General features: G+C 40.3%; 1 protein-coding gene across 2 annotated transcripts; it reads right to left on the bottom strand.

Annotated features, from left to right (window-relative positions):
- Positions 1-6,340: 6,340 nt before the first annotated feature.
- ACAA2 (acetyl-CoA acyltransferase 2) lies at positions 6,341-23,017 on the bottom strand. 2 transcript variants are annotated; one of them, XM_009962768.3, is made up of 10 exons: positions 22,500-22,689; positions 18,613-18,779; positions 16,416-16,544; positions 14,586-14,702; positions 13,097-13,244; positions 12,027-12,202; positions 10,937-11,066; positions 8,738-8,808; positions 7,963-8,117; positions 6,341-7,062 (listed from the first exon to the last, which is right to left on the bottom strand). In XM_009962768.3, exons 1-10 carry the CDS (start codon positions 22,672-22,674, stop codon positions 6,978-6,980), a joined length of 1,353 nt encoding a protein of 450 aa, XP_009961070.2. In that variant the 5' UTR covers positions 22,675-22,689; the 3' UTR covers positions 6,341-6,977. The 2 variants fall into 2 exon arrangements, with proteins under 2 accessions (XP_009961070.2, XP_042660467.1); XM_042804533.1 differs by lacking the exon at positions 22,500-22,689 and adding an exon at positions 22,841-23,017 and having other exon boundaries at positions 6,350-7,062.
- Positions 23,018-23,233: the final 216 nt, after the last annotated feature.

The raw sequence follows: 23,233 nt of genomic DNA, 5'->3' as shown, positions 1-23,233 counted from the left end.
AACAGGGAAGTAAAGGAAGGAAGAAAGGAAAAAGAGAACTTCCCTAAATAGTAAGAGCCCCAAGCTACTTCTCCATCACATGTGCACTGATGGGAGTCACAGACACTCCCCCTTCCTTCCCAGGAGAGTCATGGTGAAATCCTTCCCAGCTCAGAAGTCAGTGATTTAGACTGGAATTACACAGGTGGTAGCAACATACCGCAAATTCCTTGGCTTTGATTGGCTCTAAGATGATTCGCAGGGTGTCTATTTTTAGCCCTACAATTGCATTTTTCCATGGCACTCAATCACCCTGCCTCCCACCCCAGTACCGGGCAGAGCAAGAAAAGGCAGCCACTGTAGGATAAAGACAGAGACTAACCCTTCAGCACAGCAAACAGACAGACTTGAGCAAGGAGCACACCTGCTTTGAAATACAAGGGCCATGGGTCCACCACTGAGGTATCTGGAAGCCATTTTTGGAGAGCATCAGGTCATGCAACACAAAGCGTTGAGCAATATGAAGTTCTTGAGAACCTGACTGATGACAGCTTTAGTGCATGGCCACCACGTTACTGCAGCCATAGGAAGCAGCTCCTCGAGAAACTCGTGCTCTGCATGCTGGTGAGGCTGAAGGCACATACTGGAGGCTGCAAAACATACTGCAGTGAAGGAACAGGGACGCCGCTCATTAAGCAGGCATCTCATCTATTCATCTTCTAAAGTCATGCCTAACTGTAAGCAGGCAGGCAATCACACCAGATTTAATGGGACTAATCACATGCCGAAATTCGGTTTATGCTCGGGTACGTCGCTGATCACAGCTTTCCCCTGATGCAAAGAGCCTAACGCACCCACTCCTGCACAAAGCACCAGGACCCGGTGCCCCTGCTCCCCAGGACATGGTGCTGTAGGTGCTCAGGCCAGGGACAGGACATCCCTGGCCCCTGCGTACAGCACGTGAACCTCACTTTTTTTTTTTTTTTTTTAGAAGAGTATGACATAAACACCGGTGTTTGTGTAGGGTAGTTCTGTTCTGTGTTCAACACCTGCCAGAGTGAGCTCTTCATTCATATCCATACTTGCCCTTACCCCCAACTTCAGTATACTCTATACTTGCTCTACTCCATACTCTGCTTCCTTACTGCCTTGCCCTAAATTTTATGTATCTGAAGACCCACATTTGCCACTGTTGGAGTAATACTCAGAAACGCTGAGTTCTACTTTTTGTTCACCACAACCTTAAGTGCTTTTCTCCAAATTAGTAATTTCTTTACCATTTTACCAACTGTAGATTTACTGAATCACAGAGTTTTATTATTACTCTTAAAATATGATTTAGAAGTTTCTGGAGCCTGGCAAGTGTACTTTTCCTTAAAAAGACTGTAACTTCAGTTTTGTGTAGGTAAAAAAATTTAGCCTTGTGAGCATGAGAAAAAACTCTGGGAAATGAGTTCTTTAATGGTCAGTTCAATGATCAGAGGTCCAGTAAATACAACTTCTCAGTGCTCTGCCATCTCTTAAGTTCTCCCTTCTGTGTTCAAATTACGTTGTCTTCTGCTTCACACTCTAGATTTTGCAAATCCCTTTTCAAGACCTGAAAAATCTCCATTTATAAATGACCACAGCAGAGAGGAAAAACGCAAGTGTAAAATATTCTTACAAGCAAAACGAAAAGGCCCAATGATTTTATCATGTGTATCTTATGCTAGAGCTAAATATTTATAAAGAGGGATTACGATTTTTTTCTTCTCCCTGGCAACAGTAAAATAAATACATTGCTAGAGAAAATATGTGAAATAGAAGACATTCAATCAACACTGAAGAGACATGTTTGTATACAGTACTGTGGCGAACCTGCAGAAGACTAATACCATAAAAGTTCTGAGCTCTAGCTTGCTGCCAATGTTAAGATGTAGTTAGATGGTGTTCCCCAGGTTCATTAACTGATTAGTTAGAAACAGGAAGGATAAACATTTCACATAGGCAGCAACACAGAAATAAAAGCACAAAACCTTTCCCCTCTTCCTGCTTCTTCCACCCCCATCGTTCATAGCTTTTGGCTCTCACAGTAAATAAAAAAAATAAATAAATAAAAAAAAAAAAAAAAAAAAAAAGAGAAGTGGTTGTGTCCTGGAGCTAATACAGAGGACCTGCTGTGACATCTGTGTCTGGGACAGCAGCGAACCATCCAGCCTGACAGCAGCTCAGCACAGGCAGGCTCTGCCCCCTTCCACCACCACAGGCAGGGATTCAGTCTGCCTGCTGTTGGCATCCAGGTCAGGTACACAATTTCTCCATGGACTGGCATGTTAACTGTCCTGAGCTTGTTGTCTTAAGCTTCTGTGCAATAGCTCACTGTCTTGCTGATTTTCAAAGAGATTAAACCTGTGATTTCACAATAATTAATGCCCCTTTTGGGCAATTCTTAATCTCTCAGAAAACAGATTCAGCCCAGGAAGGGTGTGAGCATACAGCCCTGCTTCTGCTGAATCAGAGTAAGAACATGACCACCAGAGAAAAAACAATAGCTGCTCTGGATTAATACCTGCCAGGTTTAATTTCTCACACTGACATCTTCAAATAGCTGTGGATTAGCAGCCTGAGTTTACACCTGATCTGCTATGCAATTCCTGTCTACAGCATTTTGACCTAGCATTACTAGCTCTACAGCTGGATTTGTTATCAAACAGTAGCCTTAAATAATTTTAAAAATGTCCCCTTTATTATCTTAACTCACCTTCCGTGAGAAATACTTATCCATTATAAAACTAAAACCAACAATCACATGTGTAATTCAGACTTAACTCACGCCCCAATCTACCCGTTCATTTCAATTTTTCATGTAAGTGTACCTAAGCCAGCAAAGATACCACTAGCACCTGTAGCTCTTTTCAGAAAAACGCACCCCCATCACTAAACCCTTAGCTTGTGAACTCCCAGAAGGATTAATTTCCCCTCTGATCCCCCTCCACATCCCTGTGCAGCATCCAGCTGACCCAGTTGGACAACAGACTCTGCTAAGTGGTGAGGCGAGACAGAGCCCTACCCCGCTTAACAGCATCACACCAGATGGAAAATGTTTGCATTTACAGATTGAGGAAGAGCTTGTTAGAACTACTCTCACAAGGAGGTCAGACCTGCCTAAAATTGTGCTTTTTAGGAGCTTCAAGATGTAATGTTTTTTTTAATAGAATGCTATACAACATCCCATCTTAATTACTGGACCTCCCCTAGCAGCATAACAGAATCGCTTATACATAATCTAGAAAGGAGTGCAACAGGCACCTTCTCCTTCTCTCTCACACACACTTGCTTAGGATTAAGGTTTACTAGCTCTTTTTCTGGACAAATGAATCATAATCTATTCTCTTCTCGATCTCCTGCCAGATATAGTAGTTCAGTCACCTTGTTGAGCAAGTCATCCCAAACTGCTGTCAGAACCCACTCTGTAAAACATCAGATGCTTTCCAATTCACTTGAAATCAAGAGGCACCGAAGACTCCGGTGTGTACAGCAGCAAAGATGTGCTGGTATCGTGGCACCTGCCTGTTTAAAACCCACAAAAGGAGAAACGAGACCTGAAATTTTAGGTGATTCAGTGTCAAGGTTAACGCAGCCTGCACTTAGCAGAAAAGCTGTGCTACTGTAAGGAGAACAAATGTCTTTGTAATCCGGTGAGATCTGCAGGGTGTTTAAAATGCACCACCCAGTGGCAGAAAGCTACACCTACAGTTATGTGTAGGTATCACACAGCTTTATGCAGTCAACGAATAATTTCCATAAATGCTTCTTTCAAGAAAGACAAGATTTTCATTATATTGTCTAATAGACGACTCACACAAAAATGAAGACTACACCTGATCCTAAAAAGAAAGAAAGAAAAAAAGTATGTACTTGGTACAATCTATGTATGTAATTATCCCTCCAAAATCTAACACATTTCTTCTGTATCTTCTGCTCCTTCCAGGACTCTATTAAATTCCCCTAATCCAGATTGCTCTCAGTAAAATGTCTTAATTTCTCAAAGGCAGAAACACAGTTCTACCATTGTTATATCTGGGAAACTGGAGAACATACTTTGGAATGATGTATAACAATCAGATACTACTGCTGTTATTTTATAATAAATGATTCAACTTGCTAGTAAAGACAGGCTCAGACCAAATCTCCTCAAGGCTAGGCACCCCTATCTTCCACCCAGTGGAAGACTGGCTCAGGAGTCAAATGTCAATGCTTGTGCTCATCAACTTGTTAAGAAAAAGTCAGTATTCTGAAACACACCAAACTGTGTTTGTGCATGATGTAGCTGAGGTCCTGTTTTTGCACTTCTTGGAATACCACACTCGCGACTTAAAAATGAAATCAGGAACTACAGAAGAGGAATGCAGCATCTTCCCCCAAAACCCAGAGTACCCGTGCACCTTTTAGAAGAAGGGCATCCCACTGCCGACAAAGTCACTGACAATTCACTTGATGACTGGTGGTAGATTGCCAATGGTCTCAACTGTTCAATAGTTTAATTGACACAAAGTGCCCCTTTTGGCAACAGCCTAACAAAGCAGCCACATTTCAAATGGACAACAGACAGCATAAGCCCATGTTTGGACAATCCACACATAACTCACCCTAACTAGAACACCTAGGTTGGTTTTAAACCTAAAGAAAGGATAGCACTGTCTCTAATCGAAATGAAGCTGGCATCCTTTAGAGTGAGTGTTTATACCACTAGCCACTGCAACCTGAGACCACAGACAGGCAAAAAGAAAGAAATTAAATTTATTCCCAAAACAAGAGCATTTTCCCTTACTGCCCCTGAAAAGGCAGACACAGAACTTTAAAGCCTGGAAGTTGTGGAAGAAGTTGCATGTATTCAAAGTGCAATACATTAAGTCCCAGTAACCTCCTGGGAAAGGATTTCACTTTTTCACTTCAGTGATACAAAGTCCCTCATCAGAGGCTCCTACAGGAAATGAATGGGATAAAAATGGAATGATATGGGAATATGCAGCTGGCTTACACAGGAAAGAAACGTTATGAGCAGGATGTACAATCATCTGTCCCGATAACATGTTCGTAAGTTATCTGGAAAATGAGGTGGACATCATGATGCATTTTGCAGAAAGTACACAATTATTCAAGATGTCCAAATTCAACTCTCACAGCTAGAATTGCACGTGGATCTCAAAAAACTGAGTGATAGAAGGGGGAAATTAAACATTATGTGAAAAATAAAGTGCACAAAGTGGATTATTCTTTCCTGTACCTACACAGTAATGAGCTCAAAAAAGAACTGTTACTACACAGGGACGAGATCTTGGAAAAACTGTGGTCAGTTCTCTGAAAATAAAGAGTTCAGTGACTGTTCGCAGCCAAGAAGGAAGAGGGAATTAGTTATTGGCTTTTATGGAAGGAACTAAGAACAGAGAACATCCTGCTTTGTAAAATCCATACAGCAACTCTATCTTGAACAGTGAAGCCCCAGTAACCCAAACTTACTAAGATACAGTAGAAAGAGGAAAACTGATACTGTATTAGATGAAGATCTGGTTTATTGCCTTATGGAAGCTGTTTTTTTTTTTTTTTTTAATTCATATAAACAGTGCTATATATTTCTACAGTCACTAAAGACACTGCATCCATAAAAACCTCAGGAACAGTGATCAGCATACTTCAACTGTCATCCACCAGCTGTAACAATACTTGTCTCTTGACCTGAATTTCTTGCTAGGCTAGGCAGTCAGGTTATGAATAAACTCCCATCTTTCACAACCACACAGCCCATGCCAGTAGAGTGACAAGAAGTTGTAGATAAGCAGTATTTTGACAGCTGACAGAGGATGAAAGAGTCAAAGCTGAAGTTTCTGCTACTATTTCAGTCTACCTAGCACAGCACAGGCTATGGAGAAGTGTAGGCTGTCTCTGACATGGTACCCACTTACTGAGCAACTGATGTAGACCCCTACATCAGAGCAAGCTGCAAGTTGCTCTTGACAGTACAGCAAGCCTAGAGGACTTCAGTGAGTACAGTCAACGGAGATCTCATTTCAACCAAATGTCATGTACATTATGCCAAGTGATTCACAGCTTGAACTCCACTGCCTCTGAAAGGCAAAACAACCAGCTCAGATGTGCACTTCTCAAATTAGCTAGGAACAGCCCCGCATTAAGTGACCCAAGAGATACCGTGGTACTACAGGAGGAAGTTCAGAAATGAGTTGCTGTATGTATGCAGTTACCACGCAGCAACACGGTTAGATGCAGTGACCCCCCTCTCTTGGAAGGCTGGCTGATTTGCTAGAGCTCTTTAGAAACTACCTTGACCAGGAAAAACAGTCTCTCCAAAACCGAACACTGACTTACCAAAAGTAACAATTCTCAGTGATTTACTTTTAAAACAAACAAACAGAGACCAAGCCCTTTTTTCTGCTATATTTATTGTTCTTTAGGGAGGCACAATGGGAATTTCAACTTTAGCTCGTTTTCTTTTCCCTTGCAAGACAGCAGGGTACAGATTATAGCCATCAATCTACAATCAGTATGTACTTCAGAAGGTCTCCAATTCAATTTTTACATTTCCTGATGATAAAAAAGGCACGTGTGCCAGACAGCAGCAGCAGCTGAAATAAGAATAGTTTCAGCTTAAAAAGTTTAAAAAGCTGCCACTGACTGCTATTTTAAGGCAGGTTTGGTGAAAGTTTGACAGGCAATTTCCTCAGGAAATTAAAAAAATTTTGCCTAAAGAAATACATTAACTTTGATTGAAAAGAGACTTTTAGAAAATACTTCATCAGTGTGAAATTATATTGATGTTACCCTTCCTTTACTTAGAAATACATTAATTAATCTTTTTGTTCAGAATTCAGACTTATCAGCTATTCCTTTACCTTGCAGGAATGGCACAAAATGAAGCCAGACAGGGACACATTATTATCAGAAAAGGCAGAAGTTTCTCAGGGAATTGGTAATTCAGGCAACACTGCAGTCTCCAGAATCTCTCAGGCTGTGTTCTCAATGATAAGAGCAATACCTTGTCCACCGCCAATGCAAGCTGACCCAACCGCATATTTCCCACCACGACGCCTGCACAGAAAAAGCAACAAATTATTTACATTTATAAAAACATAGTAGCCGTTGTCCTGACTTTATGAAAGGAAACTAGCTATCAACTAGGTGCTACATTTTAGGATGTGCATGTTCTTCTTTTTCTAGAAAAATATTATGAAGCCTCAACTGATGCTGAAATATTTATGTAGAAAAACAAGGAGTTGCAGGTCTGAGTCTTTTGCCATCTAAAAGATGGTATGTTATATTGTTCTTAGAAATATAGAATAGCAAGGAATGACATCACAGGATACTTGTGGTTTCAACACATAATAAAAATGGTACATAAAATATAATTTTATTGCCAAGGTAGTTTTTAAGAGCTAAGTTTTCAACAACCATGCTCCAAGAAACAGTTTTCTGCAAGGTGCAAATTAAATGAGGCTTTACAGTTGAACACTAATGTAGTGTTGCAAGTATAAGCAAAAAGATACAGCAACCTCTGCCCTGAAGGGAAAAAAAATAGGAAAATCCAGACTAAAACTAAGCATATTAAGCAATCCAAAAGAGTAAAAATTTCTGAAAATGGACTGAAGAAGGTGATGACAAAGCCTTTCAAATGCACCCCGTTAAGAAAAGAACAGACTTTGCTCAAAGGCCATTTCAATAAAGGAAACCTTTCCACTGACTACTGTGGGCCGGGATCGGATCTAGAGGAAGCAAAAAATCCTGTGATGACAACAGAATGGAGCATGAGGCAAGCTGCAGGAACTGACTACAGCACAAAGGTAACAAATTTGTACAGAAAGTGGTACGCTGTAGTGAGGAGAGTTTTAAGCCAGCTGACAGGAAGATTTTAGTCACACAGTATCCATGATAAAAATCTTCTGCAGGCACAAATGTCTCAGCACTACCAGCAGCTATCAGCTACCTGCATACCTTAATTCATGAACCAGATGAGCTGTGATCCGTGATCCTGAAGCACCCAAAGGATGACCTACAGCAATGGCACCTCCGTTGACATTGGTTTTTTCAGGGTCAAGGCCCAAGACTTTTTCAACAGCTAGATACTGAGGTGCAAACGCCTCATTCACCTAAAACACCAGAGAAACAATGCAACTGTTTACATCTGACTTTCCACTCAAGCCTCCAGCAGCATCTGTGCACCTAAGATTAAATGAGGCCCACTTCTTCTTGAGGTCATTTTGATTGAGAAAAATATTAAATGTGTTTGTAAAACCGTACGGAGACAACATACAAATTGTCAGGCCAACCCAAAGTAAATTCAAATCCTTCCAGCACATGTGATACAAAGCAAGTATGTAATATATTTTATTAAAAAAGGCGTGGTATATTCTGATGCAATGTGTTAATGAAGAACCTACTGCTCTGACAAAAAATGGCCCTGTTCACAAATGGAGAAGTGTGACTAATTTAAAACATTAACAGTCCAGCCAACAGAGTAAAATCCCATGTCACATGAGGGTATTTTTTTTTCCATGGAATGCTATCACGCTATTTTCAATCTCCACGTGCCTGAGATTTTTGTAATGACTCTGCAACTGTGTGTTAGAGGTCAGGCAGGCAAGTTAAGACAGGTGGGCTCCAGGCACACAGAAACACCTACCTTATGATGATGGGTTACATGTAGGAGTGGAATGTCTCTGCTAACATGATCAGGAGTAACCCTACAGTTCATGTTAAAACTCCTTACCTCTACCAAATCCATGTCCTTCAGGGTCAACCCTGCTTTCTTCAGAACCTCGGTAATTGCAGGTACAGGGCCTATTTGGAAATTGCATGCACAGTTAGTTAAACAAAAATAAATAAAGCCTTATAAACATGTTATACATAGGATAGCCTTATCAGATCCCCCCCCATGAGCCTCTGTGCAGCCAGTGAATTTAGGACATGCCACTCACCTGCTTTAATAGGTGGCAAGAGAAAGCCTAAGTCTCAAAATTATTTGAGCTTTGAGATTTGTCTTCTCAACACACTGCTGGGGAATGTTAGGAGTGTCATTGCTGCTGCACAGCTATATTGGTAAACACATGCATAGCTTTCAAGTCAAGAGAACTGACAGTACCCACCCAGTCAAATATAGTAACTTCACGACAGTTTTGAGACATTCTCTTTCCCTGTACTCTTGTTCTTTCCTCCTAACTTGCAGCCTCGGGTATACAAAAAAAGAAAAAGGCAGGCTGTTCTGGAGTTTGATGGTCATATGTTTAATTATGGGCATTGTTTTGGTGTTCTTAATATAATTCACCTGAAAATCTTCTAGTCAAAAAAAACTAACAATAAAAGTTTCCCTTGGACCCAGGTTCCAGCCAGCTGAAGCCAGTAAGATTTTTTATTTGATAATATTATGGAGTTTGGCAATAAAACTGTTCTCTGGAAGAGAGCTGGCATCTATGACCTAGTATAACCCACTAGATGGTAGCTGATCATTAGACAAAAACCCCACAATCCTAAAATGTTAACAATCCTAAACATTACCTCACTACCAAAAAATGGTGTTGACAACACATAGCTCAAAGAATGAAAAACATAAAAATATGTAAATGACTGAAGAAAAATTAGAAGAAAGGGCCCAGTTCAAAGCTGGATTATTAGAAAGCCTCAGGCAGCTTAATACTAGACTCTATATGCATCTCATTATGGACAGATATTAGTATGCCTGTTACGCGTGAGAGTAATGGGAAGGTCTCATGTGGACAATACAAAGACCATTAATGACAGCCAAGTAGACCTTCCTGCCCGCCCCTCTCTCTCTTCTTTTTTTAAAATAATGGATTCTCTCACTAGACATTGTGAGGCAGGACTCCCTATCACTATCACTATGTGAAAGGGCAGTTGCTCAGTCTGAGCTCCTGTTCTCAGTTCTGTTGCTGTCATGTCAATGAATCTCATCTGGTCTTTTTGAGTTGCTGCGGACAAGCGGTGGTGTTAAGGAGTTAGATACTAACTGTTTCTCTGTATGATTTATGAAGTTTTTAAACAAGCTAAATGAGTTGCCTGACCTAGAAAGAATGGGCTAGTTGAGAAGGCACAATGACAGCGTGAAGTCTAGCGAAAGAAACCCTCCCTCTACATTTGCTTTGAAGATTGTGTTAGTCAGATTGTCTGATCAAGAGAACAAATCTGACAATGCTTCATTTGCATTTCTACTGACACATGGAACCAGTCAACAATGACTTCTCTGAGCAGAGTTGCAGAAAGGAAAAGCGATGCTGGGATACAATGCTGTCTACAAACTAAGCAGAAGGGAAAAATTCTGGGGTGTCTGGATTGGCTTTGAGGGTTTGTTTGTGTTAACAGCTACTTGATTAGGAAGCATAAAATATGGCACTAACAAAAAAGAGTAGTTGTTTGTTTGCCAAAATAATACCCGAACAGATGTGTATCTTGGAATCCAATCTTAGCTCGAGCAACTGAGTAACTGCTGAAAGGTGTACACATAGCCAATACTACTTCAGCAAGAGGTGAGGAAGACAACTCATAGTTACACACTTAATAATGGGATTTAAAACTCACAGTAAACTACAGCAAATTTCAGGAGAAAACTGATTTAAACAACATTGAGAGAGTGCCTATTTTCCTGACTTACTAACAGAGTAAAAAAAGGAAAAAAAAAATGGTGACTGGGGGACTACAGTTCAGTGCTAATGCTATAGGTCAGGCACTGCACATATCCTTTCAGCAAACTGAGGAGTAAGCCAGTCCCTCTACGTAGGAGGGATGGACCGATGCGGTGGAATGGACATTCTCCCTGTAATAAGCCATGCAAACATCTTCAGGGCTACCAGACTCAGCACACTGCAGCCAGCCTTTCTTTCCTCTAGGATGTCCAACACAAGAATATTTTAATGCTGCTTGATGCTGCAAAATAATGTGTTTTATTGCAACTTACCAATGCCCATTATGGAAGGGTCACAGCCAGATGAGTGATATGCTACTACTCTTGCCAGAGGAGTAAGGCTGTGTTTTTTAAGTGCTGATTCACTGGCAATGATGACTGCACCAGCTCCATCACACACTCCCTTGCAGTAAGAGAGAAAAGCATTTTTAGTAGAAAAAATAGAAACAAACTAAAAACCCCAAACTAAATATGTCCCTCAAAAAATGCTTGAGTCCAAGACACTATTATTAACATTTAACAGACAATTGTATTAGTGTTTATTCAAAACAAACCATAATCTTTTACTATTCTGTGGACTGTGAAAGAAAGTTAAATACAGATGTTTAATTAATTTCAATGTTTTAGAAAAGTAAAATAATTTTTGCCACTTTAAGTCTCTTTTACACTGGAAACAACATTCTGTAGACTTGCAATAACACTATTAATATTGGATAACGTATGTACTATTAATTATAAATACTTTTCAGATACCCATACTTACTGTGGCTATGATCTATTTTAGGCAAGAATTCAGATTATATGATCACAGTGGTCCTGCTGGCCCAAAGAACATTAATCAACTAAGATAATGACTATAAGAGGAACAGTCCATAATGATATGCTGTTAAGCAACCTTGCTCTGGGTAAGAGCAAAATGTGGTTCAGACTACAGAGGATACTAATTGTGGTACAAAGACCAGCAGCTGCAGCAGCATGCCCACTAATATAATGCATGATTTGTAAAGCAAATGTTCAGAAATCATTGCCACCAAAAGAAAGCAGAATGGCTAATTCTACACAGCCACTGCAGGTATCAACTGCATAATTCAAGGCTGATGAAGAAGTGTCAATGCCTCATTAAAAGAACAGTGATAATCCACAGAACCAAATTTTATGACAGAGGATTAGGCTGCAAGATCCCCAGCCATCTTGGGGCTGGAACAGTCAACCAGAGGCATTCAGCTGCAGAGCTATAAAACATTTTTGTCAGGAGACACTGCTGACAATCAAAGGTGGCTCATAAGAGACATAATACAGTGACAATAAATTTGGAGAACCTTAGAGGTAACGCTTTCACAACCCAAGGCTTTGACACACTCACTGAAGCATTCCCAGCAGTGACCGTTCCGTCCTTTTTAAAGACAGATGGGAGTTTTGCCAATTGTTCCAGAGTGGTGTGGGGTTTTGGATGCTCGTCCTTTTGCATACTTTCTTTCCCCTTTTTTGTTTTCACTTCAATTGGTGCCATCTCAGCATTAAAGTAACCAGCATCATGAGCTGCAACCACAAAAGGAAAGTAAAAGGACTCTGATAAAAGTATCAAGATGATTGCATAGCATGAGCAATAATCTTATTTTCATGTGCACACAACTTTTGCTCTATTTTAACCAAGAGTTCAGGGACTGTACTATTTATGCTTTACTTTGTTTAAATAGGTTGGTTGGTGTTTTGTTGTTTGTTTTTAGAAACTGGGCAAAAACTCTACAAATACATTCTCAAACTTCTCCAAAGAAAGTCTCAAATACTGAAGTGTTACTTCAACTTTAAATAACTGAACTAGTTGGTTTTTTAATCGCTAGATTTACTTTTGGTATATATCCCCCTGTACTGTTGCCTTATTCTACAGCTCTGTCACTTAACAGAGGGCCAAGAAGCTGTAAAACTCACTCAGAGAGGAACATGGAAAAAAATTCTGAGACACATTTTCTCTGTTGATAACTAGCATGAGCTACTGTATATCAATTAAAATCCTGTCCAAGGTGCTCCCTCCACAGGATCTCAGTCAACTCATGATCTTCGACTGGGATTCAGCTGCCTAAACAATCTGAAGCGATTCAAGACATCGTAGGTACAGTGGAGGTGTCATGTCACAGGCCAAAAGCATTTGCTGCCCGAACAGCTACTGACTGTCTACAAGAAAGAAGCTGCAAGTCCGTGGAAAGGGGCTTGTTACTTAACCAGCTCATAGGCACGACACCTGACTCAGCATATCTAGAGTCAAACCCCCCAGGACAAACAAAAGCATGAATTACAGTATCTGCAAATGAAAAGACAAATTATACCAAGATTCACAAGCTACACAGAACATAAAAATACTCTGAATCAATGCTAAAAACTAACTAGACTTTAAACTAGTATCATATAAACACTTCCATTCCTAAATTTACTAACCAGCTTTGCATCTCTGTTGTGTTTTGAATGCATATCGGTCACAGTCCTCTCGTGTGATGTTGTATTTTGCAGCCAGATTTTCAGCTGTAACTGCCATAGGTATTTTAATATGTGTATCTGTTAGACTTTCCCATAACGTGTCTTCCAACTGCATGAAATATTATGAAAAGAAAATGATAAAGCACAGCAATATTAACATTTATTATTGACAGTTTCTAATTATTCAATAGTCTCTTGGAAACAACTGTCTCCTTGTAAAATTAACTCAGGTTACCTACAGATACTTTATTTAAATTAGAACAGATGCACTGCAAAACAGTATGCAAGTTCTTGTTTGTATTTTAGTGAATCTACACTGTGTTCTAGTGTGGTTCTTTCCATTCACATGTGGCCCTGAGAGGTATCGGAAAAGCCCATGATTCTTAACATTTCAGCATATTTCACCGCTGCAGGAATTATTTACTCAAGACATATGAGAAAACACACTTGTCTTTCTGGTTACTAAGAAGGAAAGGTGAGGAATTGTGAAGAGGCACAGCAATCTACTGCTTCTCTGGCTCCTTCTCTACTGTCAGTTGAAATCACCTTACTTGAGTTAAATGTTTCTGTGGGCATAACATCTCAGGTGAGAAAATACCCAAATCTAACTTCACTTAACCTAATAAAGGCAAGCCCAGTCAGTCCAGATGGGTTTTGTCATCACTGTCACCAGTGAAGTTCTGCAAGATAAATCGTTCATTCACCTGCAACTGTATAATTCAGTTATCTTCATGACAAGAACCCAGTGGCACCTATAGGGACTCAGTGTACCAGCAACCTCCGTGTACAAGGTGCTTTCTGTAGGAATTGGGGCTCAGTCACAGTGTCACACAAGATTCACAGAACAGAGTCAAGCACACTTCGTATTCACCACCTTCATCATGGAAAAACAGCGTAGAAAAAACAAACAGCTGAAACACTGAAATATCCTAATTTAGCACTTTGATGTTGGTTATGATCCACTGAGTAAATGGTAATTATCAGAGCAGAACTGGATCCTGCTGCGAATTTCCCACTGTATTCACTACAGATTTTTTATCTTCAGAAGAAAATGTAAAAATAACTTATCTGTCAATGGATTTAATTTCAAGTTTCCACTTTTTAAATTGAAAATTCTTACAACTTGGGGTATACATGTGCTTTACCAATGTATCTACCCACTAGCTAGCCTAATTAGCTTTAGCTAAACTGTGTATGCCTCTATTTCACAGCTTCTGGCAAGTTTTTATATATACACAATACTTTGATGGGATGTACCAAGTGAACTAAGTTTTGTGTCTAAGTGTTTACTGGTATGTTTAACATGGAACAGGAATTCAAATATGGTTTTTAAAAAGCTAGAAAACTGGCACGCTTAACAAAATTACCTGAACCTACTGTTTTGATAACATCTGAATACTCGGGGGGAAAAAAAAAAAAAAAAAAAAAGTAGTAAAAAAGAGTACTAGACCTTGAGTTCTGCTCCTAATCTGGTTCCAAATCGAATGTTTCGAACTGTGTAAGGAGCCTGGCTCATATTTTCAGCTCCACCACAAAGTACAACTTCGGAGTCATTAAGGCAAATTTCCTGTTAACAGAAAAACAAAACAGATCTAGGATTTAGTTTGCTGGTTTTGTATACAATAATTTGTAACAACAGAAACTGTTTCAGAAAAAAAACTTGTCACCTACAAAGCCACACACAGAGAATGAATTCAAGCCAAGCCATGTGTATATTTATGAAGGGTTTACCCTTCTATTAAGGTTGGGGTCTGTCTCTCTCATTACTTGTTCTTCCTTCCACCTTTCATCAAGGAATGATTGTACCAGCAAGGGAGGAAGAGAGTATGGGTGCATGATCACTGCAGCATGGAGGAACAAAGTCACTAAGCATTTGCATGCTTGTGTGGTTAGGTTCACAGATGGTTGAGCTTTTTTTTTTTTGAGCTCCTAATCTTCTCAAAAGGAACGTAAGTTGAACCTCAAAGCCTTACAATTCAAAAAAATGGGACATTATTTTAGAAAACATTAGCCAGCTAAGCTGCCAAACGAAACCCCCAAAATTCACTAATTCACCATTGGCAAAGCACACAGAACCAAAAAGCCCTAATTTCTAAATGCACTATCAGACCACTCAAAAACTGTGCTTGCTTAAAATGATTCACTCAGACAGTTGAGGTTTTTTGTGTACTGGAGTGAAAGCAGGTGAAATTATCCTGATATGCATTTGGGATGACCAGTTAATAATTAGTACGACTGATTTGTAGTAATACATGCTGAGACGTTTTCTATATTTACCAGAAACTTTGTGCACATTTAAGCAGCTCAGAATTGAGGCTGCAGCTTTGCTGAGTGCCAGAGAAATACAAAAATACTAGCTGATGAAATGCTGTCTTTGGAAAAGACCTCACAACCAAACTTTTGAGATAAGTGGCCAAATTCTCCAACAGATTTTTTCAGTGTAGACCAATGTGTGTATAGCCCTTCTAGAAATCACTAGAAAAAACAGCCAGGTGGATATTATTGTAGACATGTAACCTTAACTTTACATTGTCTTCCACATTTTTCCCTCTAGAGGATCAGACCTAAAATAAATCTCTAGCCCATGGGAACTTTTTTTTTTTAAAAAAAAACACCACCAAAAAACAACTATGTGGTTGCTCGAATATTCATAAAATACCCTCTAATTTTCTAAAGTCTAGACCACTGCTAGTCATAGACCACTGGTCTGTATGAACAAATGAAATAAAAATCACTGTACCATCTTAGTGGTTTTGGTCAACCACTCAAAAAGAAGTTGACTTTCTTCTATTTTAAAAGAAATGACGCTATAAATTATCTAACCCATAAGAGGGTTTGGATCTTTAAACAAAAACACACTTAAAAAGCACAGGATGCTGCTTACATAGCTAGCTAGGTGAGAATATAAACAATGATCAAAAGATGAAAGCCTCCTGTTTTGGTTCTGATTCCCAATAATCCTATTTCATACAAATAGGATCACAGAATGCAACTACTGCACAGCTGACTTCTGTTTCACTGTGTAACACTTGCTGCATTTCTTATATTAAACTCAAAATAGCTACAATTATGATATTTAAAACCAACCACAAAATATGACACCCTGAAGGATGAACTCCTGCACAAAACCATGCAGGAAAATAGGAAGTCTCTACCAGTGGTAGGTAAAAATCCATGTTAAGGCTCAACCCAAACATGGAAGTACACATTTCTACACATCTCTCATGTTAACAGTCTGATAAAGGTTACAACTAATACAGAAAAAAAAAGAGCATTGTACCTGACATCCACTGGCAATGGATTGGAAACCAGAGCCACAAAGTCTGTTGACAGTGAGGGCTGGAACTGGGACAGGAACTCCCACACGTAAACCAACATGTCTTGCAATATAAATCGCATCTGCAGAGCTCTGCAGACAGAACAAATAGGAAGTTCTGTTACACTCCAATTTCTTTGGAAAGTAGAAGTCTTGATGAAAAGTCAGAATGGTGTAATTGCATCACTGAAAGATAGTGTATGTTCAACATAAATCCTACTAGTCACAAGAAACACTTTGATTCACTTCAAAAAACCACCATTCTACATGATCAAAAAGGGACAATGTCTTAATATGCATTTTAAAGAAACTATATGTCATAAAAGCTGGACATCAGGCCAAAAATGGCACTACAGATATTAAGACTGAAGTCAGCAACTTAACAGTTTTATGTTTTCCCTTATCTCTTATTTTCAAAACAGCATACACAAAACAGACTGACATATGACCAGATACTGACTGGCAATTAGCAATTCTTTCAAGGTAAATTAAAATTGCTCAGACTAACTGGGAAAGGCCTCCCAAAACCAGATAGTGTGGAAAATACAGAGATGCCATTGCTGCTTCCTATCCACTTTGCAAAATTTCTTAACTTTGATGCTCTAGCTGGACACTGGCCTCTTCTAACAATGAAATGTCATCCCTCCAAATTTTCCAAAGATGGTTGTGCCAGACTTCTAATTGAAAAGCAAAGTATCACACACAGAGTGGTTTGTTTCAGAACCCACATCTTTAATAAACCAGGGTCTGACTTGAGATGAAATAAAACCAATTACGCTGCTGAGTCATCAACTACTGAGTCATCAGATGATAGCAAATACAGGTAAGGAATAAAAAACTGTAACAGCACTGCTATAGGTTTGTAACAGATCTTTTCCAAACAGAGAGAACACTTATGCTCTTGGGGATCATGCCCTAAGCTAATATGTATGATAAAGACAAAGTTCTGTGCACAGTGCTACTTGCCAATTCAAGTTCAGAAAAAAAAAAAAAAAAAATCAAGCCACTTCTGATGAAGAAGGGAGAGCTTAAAATAGTCATACATTCATAGTCATTTAAACTTAATCATATAATACTTGAGTATTTAAATAAATTTTTAGATAATTAAGTATTTTAAATGAATCCGGGACTAAAAAAATAAAATCTATTGGGATGGGGAAGTATGATGGAAAGGAAAAGAAATATAATTGCAACATGAAAAGACTTTTTTTTTATTAGGTGAATGCCATTTTTTATGTGAAAGCATTACGAGATTTGGATGCAGCAATTTTTTTTTTTCTAGGCCACAAACAGTTCTTACAAAACCTAAAAAGTTGAATTAAAGCAGAAAAGGTAGCTGTAGGAGACCGAATAATCAAATGCTTCTCTTTTGGCTTAAGATCCTTAAGAAGGGATACTGCACATTTGTTCACTCAACATGAAAGTTCTCAGGTATTTGCTTCTTCTGCACCCTTGAAACACTCAATACAAAATAAAACTGCCTACCCTTAATAATGATGAAGTCAGAATACAAAACAAAACCAAATCAGAAACGTTCTTATCTGTCTCACCTAAAACAAATACGCTAATCTAGATATGTGGATAACTGCAGTTTTGCAATGCTGGTACCCTGCATGCAATAGCACCTACATCACAAGCTCTTTGGAAAAGATATGATTGTCCAAATGTCTTCTCCAATTGAGGCACGTATCCCTTTATCTGAAAGTAAACTCATATTAACTCAAAAAAAATCTATTTAGAAAACTGAAGTGAAATAGGCTCAGATCTGTTAGTCTCTAGAAAGAAAGGGATTTATACAATTAATGAAAACTCACTGATCACTGAGTTCCACAGCTCAAGTCATTAAAATAGGAAAAAAGTACCGGGGATTAGCAAATAACCATTTAATAGATCCACATTTTTCAGAAGATCAGCTTGTCCTAGGTTAAACCACCTTTGGTACTTAGAAAGCTAAGCCTTGCTTCCAATAATATCATAGATCATGTGGAGTATGTCCCTTAAACATGAACAGGAAACACTACACTATAAACACTACTTACCCATTTCATTTCCAACCCTTTGGTTTATTCTTGTCTGCAAGACAGAAGTAACTATCTATAGGACCACACTGAAGGAGCTGACTGAAATTATCACCAACCAGTAAATTTTCCATGCCACCAACCTGCAAGACACTGCCAACAATGACACTGTCAATGATCTCCGGAGAGATCTTGCCAGCAGCCAGCGCTGCTCGAGCAGCATGTTCTGTCAGATCAGTGGCTGTGAAGTCCTTCAGCAAACCTCCATAGGACCCGAAAGGAGTTCGCTTTGCTGCAACAATGAATACACCTGCAACAGAAGCAAGAATTAGCCAGATGTACAGAATCTAACAAACAGAAAATCATGAAGTCAGACTCAACTGTGTAACATCCTGAATTCACAAGGAGCTTTGCAAGTATAGGCAATGTGAACTCATGCAGTTCAAGATAAATAATATATAGCAATGCTTTAGACCAGGAAGGTATGTAGAATTGATGGTCAGAAAGAAAAGCTGGAAAGATTCCAGAAATACCTGTTTTCCACAAAGAGTTTGGAAAAAAACCCCATGTAGTTTGGATTCCAGACAGACAAAGGAGGCTGCCACACCACATCAGACATTGGTGCTGGTGTACTAAAAGCATGGAAGTAACATCCATGAAATCCTATAGTGGCCACATGTGAAATAATCAGATGAGGAACAGTTCTTTTAAAAAACAAAGAGGCCATTCCCTCATCCTAGAAAAACCAGCAGATTTTTGGCTTATACTCTGAAACAGTTTTCACAAAGAATAAAAAAGAAGCAATAAAGCAAAACAAAAAAACATTTTATATGCATTTTAACTTTGATTACTTTAAGAGGAAAAATATCCCTTAATCAAAAACCTAGTATTTCCAGAGATCATCTAAACTGCATTAGCATCAGTCTTCCAGTTTCAGAGAAAGAAAATCCAGTTTTCAATGGACAGGAGAGTATTTGCAAACGCGTGTGTACAAATGCATTGGCCAGAAGTAATCTATATGAATTTCTGCTTAGGAGAAGCTGTCTCTGAACCAAAGCAAGCATCTACTGACTGCTTGTCACTGCATCCCTCTGCTTCCACATGCAGAATCAAGTGGGAGGCAGCTTGTGAACTTTCCCCCAGTTAAACAACAGAGCTCACACACCCGTGTTCTACAACTGCCAGGAGGCATTCACAGTTATTTTAGGTAACACTGGAAGGATATATACAGATATAAAGAATGAAGGCAAATGAAAATGCCTGTTCATTAAGCTGCTTGTGAACACTTCTCAAGACTTCTGTTAGAGGCCATGTGATCCATATTCTTTGGCTGGTTTGTTGGTAGACGGTACTCCTCTCTCTCTCATGTATTTGGATCCCAGTCTGCATGACATGTAGAAAAGGACCTTCCAAACTGGTGAAGGTCAAGCTTGCTCCACTGACAAGGCCTTGAACACAATATTGGGATATGAAACAGGCAATGCATATGGTCAGAAGATCATCTGGAAAATATCCGAAGTAGACTAAGCAAGAACTGCAGCTTCAAGGATAGGGATGATCCATGTGAAAAACCATGCAGCTTTCAAAGCCATGAAGACAGCAAAATAGAGTAACACCCTCCCAACTTGATGCTGCCCATGGGCTTCTTTCTGGGGTACCCAGAAGACCTTAGAAAGAAGTCTTTGCTAAGCACACTACTGCTGCTTCCTTAAAATGTAGTGCTGACATGGTAACTATCCCTAAACTGTAAGAAACAGAATTTATTTCCTCAAAGGACTAAATAACTGCTAACTATTATACATCCAAAAAGTCCACTCCTCAAGTTTTTAAGCACAGAGCGAACATCACAGTCATTAAAAATACATATCTCAAGAGGTCTCTATATATTCGGAGGTCTGAAAAGTACCAAAGCTGGTGCTGCAGGGAAGGTGCTGTACCCAGGCTTGGAACAAATGTTCAGAGCTGATCCCCTGTAGATACACAGTGTATGCTATACCCATCATTGTTCCCCTCTTAATTTAACCATCATCCAATTGATACCAGCAGGTAATTAAATTTAATCCAAAACAATTCTTAAACCATGGACTGAACATTTTTTGCTTTGGTTGTATGTATTTTTTCCCCAAAAGCTGAAAATTATTAACAAGCACAAAGTATGAACCCTTACAAGTTTATTTAACAAATGTGAGAATAATTGAACTGATTTATGTTTAAAGAAAACAGGTGTGTTCAGTACAGTCACTGCAGAATTAGTCCCTAGACTCTCTTAAGTATTCAGGTGACAGATTTAAATGTAGACTAGTAGTTTTCATTTAACAATCCAAAATGTATTGTATTAATAATAATTTCTAGAATGTTAAGTTTGAGTCTTCATTAAATGTTAACAATGCTTGTAAAAAAAGACCCTTAGCTCTTTTAAGGATGATCCCAAGTTTCTAAGCTTATCTTCCCTGCAGCAAAGCCGGCCTTGGCACTCATTTTGCCACCACTCCTCCTGTCCACTGATTCCTGTCCCTCTGTTTCCTCCAAAATTCTGCCAACAGTAGCTGATTACAAGGCTTTGCTGCAGATCAGTTCAGGGGCCTGATCAAGCTAAAAGAACTTGTTCTCCTCCCTTTTGGCCAGGTTGTTGGTTTTCTACATTATTTGCTCAACCGCAAAGACCGTGTTGCCTTACAAACAGTCTGGGGACGAGAATGGAACTTTGCCCTTAAACCCTCCTTTCACAATAACAACATCTCTCTCTCTTTCATCAGGCTGCTCACTTTTTCACAACAGCACCGCGGGACCAAAGTGTAAATCAGAGCAGAGCACACGACTGCGGTAAAGCCAAAGACTAACCGAGTCGGCAGAAAATGAGGGGCTAACGTGACTGAGTTCACTTTCTGGCTGCTCAATAAAACATATTTCCAGACTAAGAGAAGGCTGGACTGAGCCAGCAAGGGGAAAAGAAGCAGCATAGCCCCTCCTAGCAGTGATGTTTTGCTGAATTACACTGACCACAGAGCCATTCCCCTAAGGGTGTATTACTCCATAGACTGCCTAATTTTGCTTGATTAGAGAGACATCAACAAATCCTACTCCCTCCACAAAACTTTAGGAGGGGCAACTAAGAGTGGCTAACATCCTGAGTAAGAAAGGAATCTGTGGCCTTTGACAGCTCTTCCTAAGTCTCCATTAATTAATATTGTTCTGTATTACCATGGCAAGACTTAGAGAGTCTCTGAACTTTTCCAAAGTGATAAACACTGGATGAAACAGACTACTACCAAATGCATAGGGATCTTGAAACCTCTGGAGATAGAAAGCAAAGCTCAGTCTGAATCCTTACCAAACACTGAAACCATCTTGTAATCTGTTTTTTTTTTTTTTTTAACCACTTGCCACCAAATGGTGGTCTGTTATTATACGTCTGAAACATTCTCTAATCCTCCAACATTTCTCAAATGCACTTGGTACAAAAATGTCAGATGCTATTTTGAAGGCCTAAAAAACAACCATTAACCCCCAAAAAAAATAAGTAGCAAGAAAAACAATGTATGAAAAATATTGTGGCAAGAGATGAGAGATGATCCTGAAACAGGCAAAACTAATCTCCGTATTACCCAGCTCAGTAGAGCAATACAGAATTACTGCAACACTGACTGGGCAGGCTTCTGGCACTGAAACCTCAAACCATGACTTACATGTCTGTTATTATTTAGGTAGAGTCTGTCAAGTAGCAAAGCACTGTCAAACAGATTAAAAGCCCTATCTCAAGAAATTTCAATTTTGTTCTTAAACAAAATCAGGCACTAAAGAGTGTATTTAACTCATTTTTTAAGAGACAAAAAATTTAAACCACCTAGAAAATAAAGCACTTATTTACACAAAGCACTCCCAGTAATTGTAGGCACGCACGGAGTTTACCCTGCACTACTAGTGCTAACACAGGCAGGGGCTGGGTGTGACAAAAGAAACTTTCAGTCACTGACAGTTCAAGTGTCACTTCCAGTCACCGCACCTAAACACGGACAGTGGTCGGACATACCTACGTCCCCCTTGCCACAGCTCTGCTGGTACCACAGCTGCCTGAAGGACTGAAGAAAGCCAAACTTCTGTCGCGTAAAACAGCGCTCACAGCAGCGGCGTGAGACCGACACCGCGCACCCCTTCTCCGCGCCCTGCACCTTAGCGCCGATTCGTGGTTTTTGACAGGCCGCCATTTGTTTAATATAAAACATTCCGGCCCCCCCGGGCAGGCCAGCCGGGACGGCCGCGTCGAAGCCCGGTCCCCTATGCCTCCCCCCGCCCTCAGCACCCGGCGGCCACACCGCCCCCGCCGCCATCTCCCCTCACACCTCCCGCCGCCGGCCGCGCAGAGCCCCTCACCCCGCAGCAGCGCCATGTCCGCTCCGCGCCGCGCCGCGCCGCCGGCCGCGCCGCCGCCCGCCCCGCACATTCGCCACGCTGAGGGCGGAGGGGCGGGGCGCGCGCGCTATTCCTACTTCGCTTGGCTTTTCGCTTTGTTTTTAAAACACCACCGCCTCTCGGCTTGATTTCTCCCTCCCCGCAGCGGGGGAAAAACGCGGCGCGGGGATTTGGCGAATCGGCGAACGGGCGGCTCCCCGCCGCGTTGCCGTGGCAACGGCGGTAGGCCACGGACGGGCCCGCTCCGCCCCGCCGGCCCCTTCCCCGGCCCGGCGCCGTCCCGCCCGGCCTTTCCCCGGCCCGGGGCCGCCCAGCCGTGGTCCGTGATGAGTAGCCACTGCGCAAGCCGAGTTC

This window comes from Tyto alba, unplaced genomic scaffold, assembly GCF_018691265.1.
Source record: "Tyto alba isolate M040663 unplaced genomic scaffold, T.alba_DEE_v4.0 Super-Scaffold_42, whole genome shotgun sequence".
In the NCBI taxonomy this organism is placed as follows: domain Eukaryota; kingdom Metazoa; phylum Chordata; class Aves; order Strigiformes; family Tytonidae; genus Tyto; species Tyto alba.
Note: the sequence above shows the minus strand (reverse complement) of the source record. Positions and strands in the feature narration are given on the sequence as shown.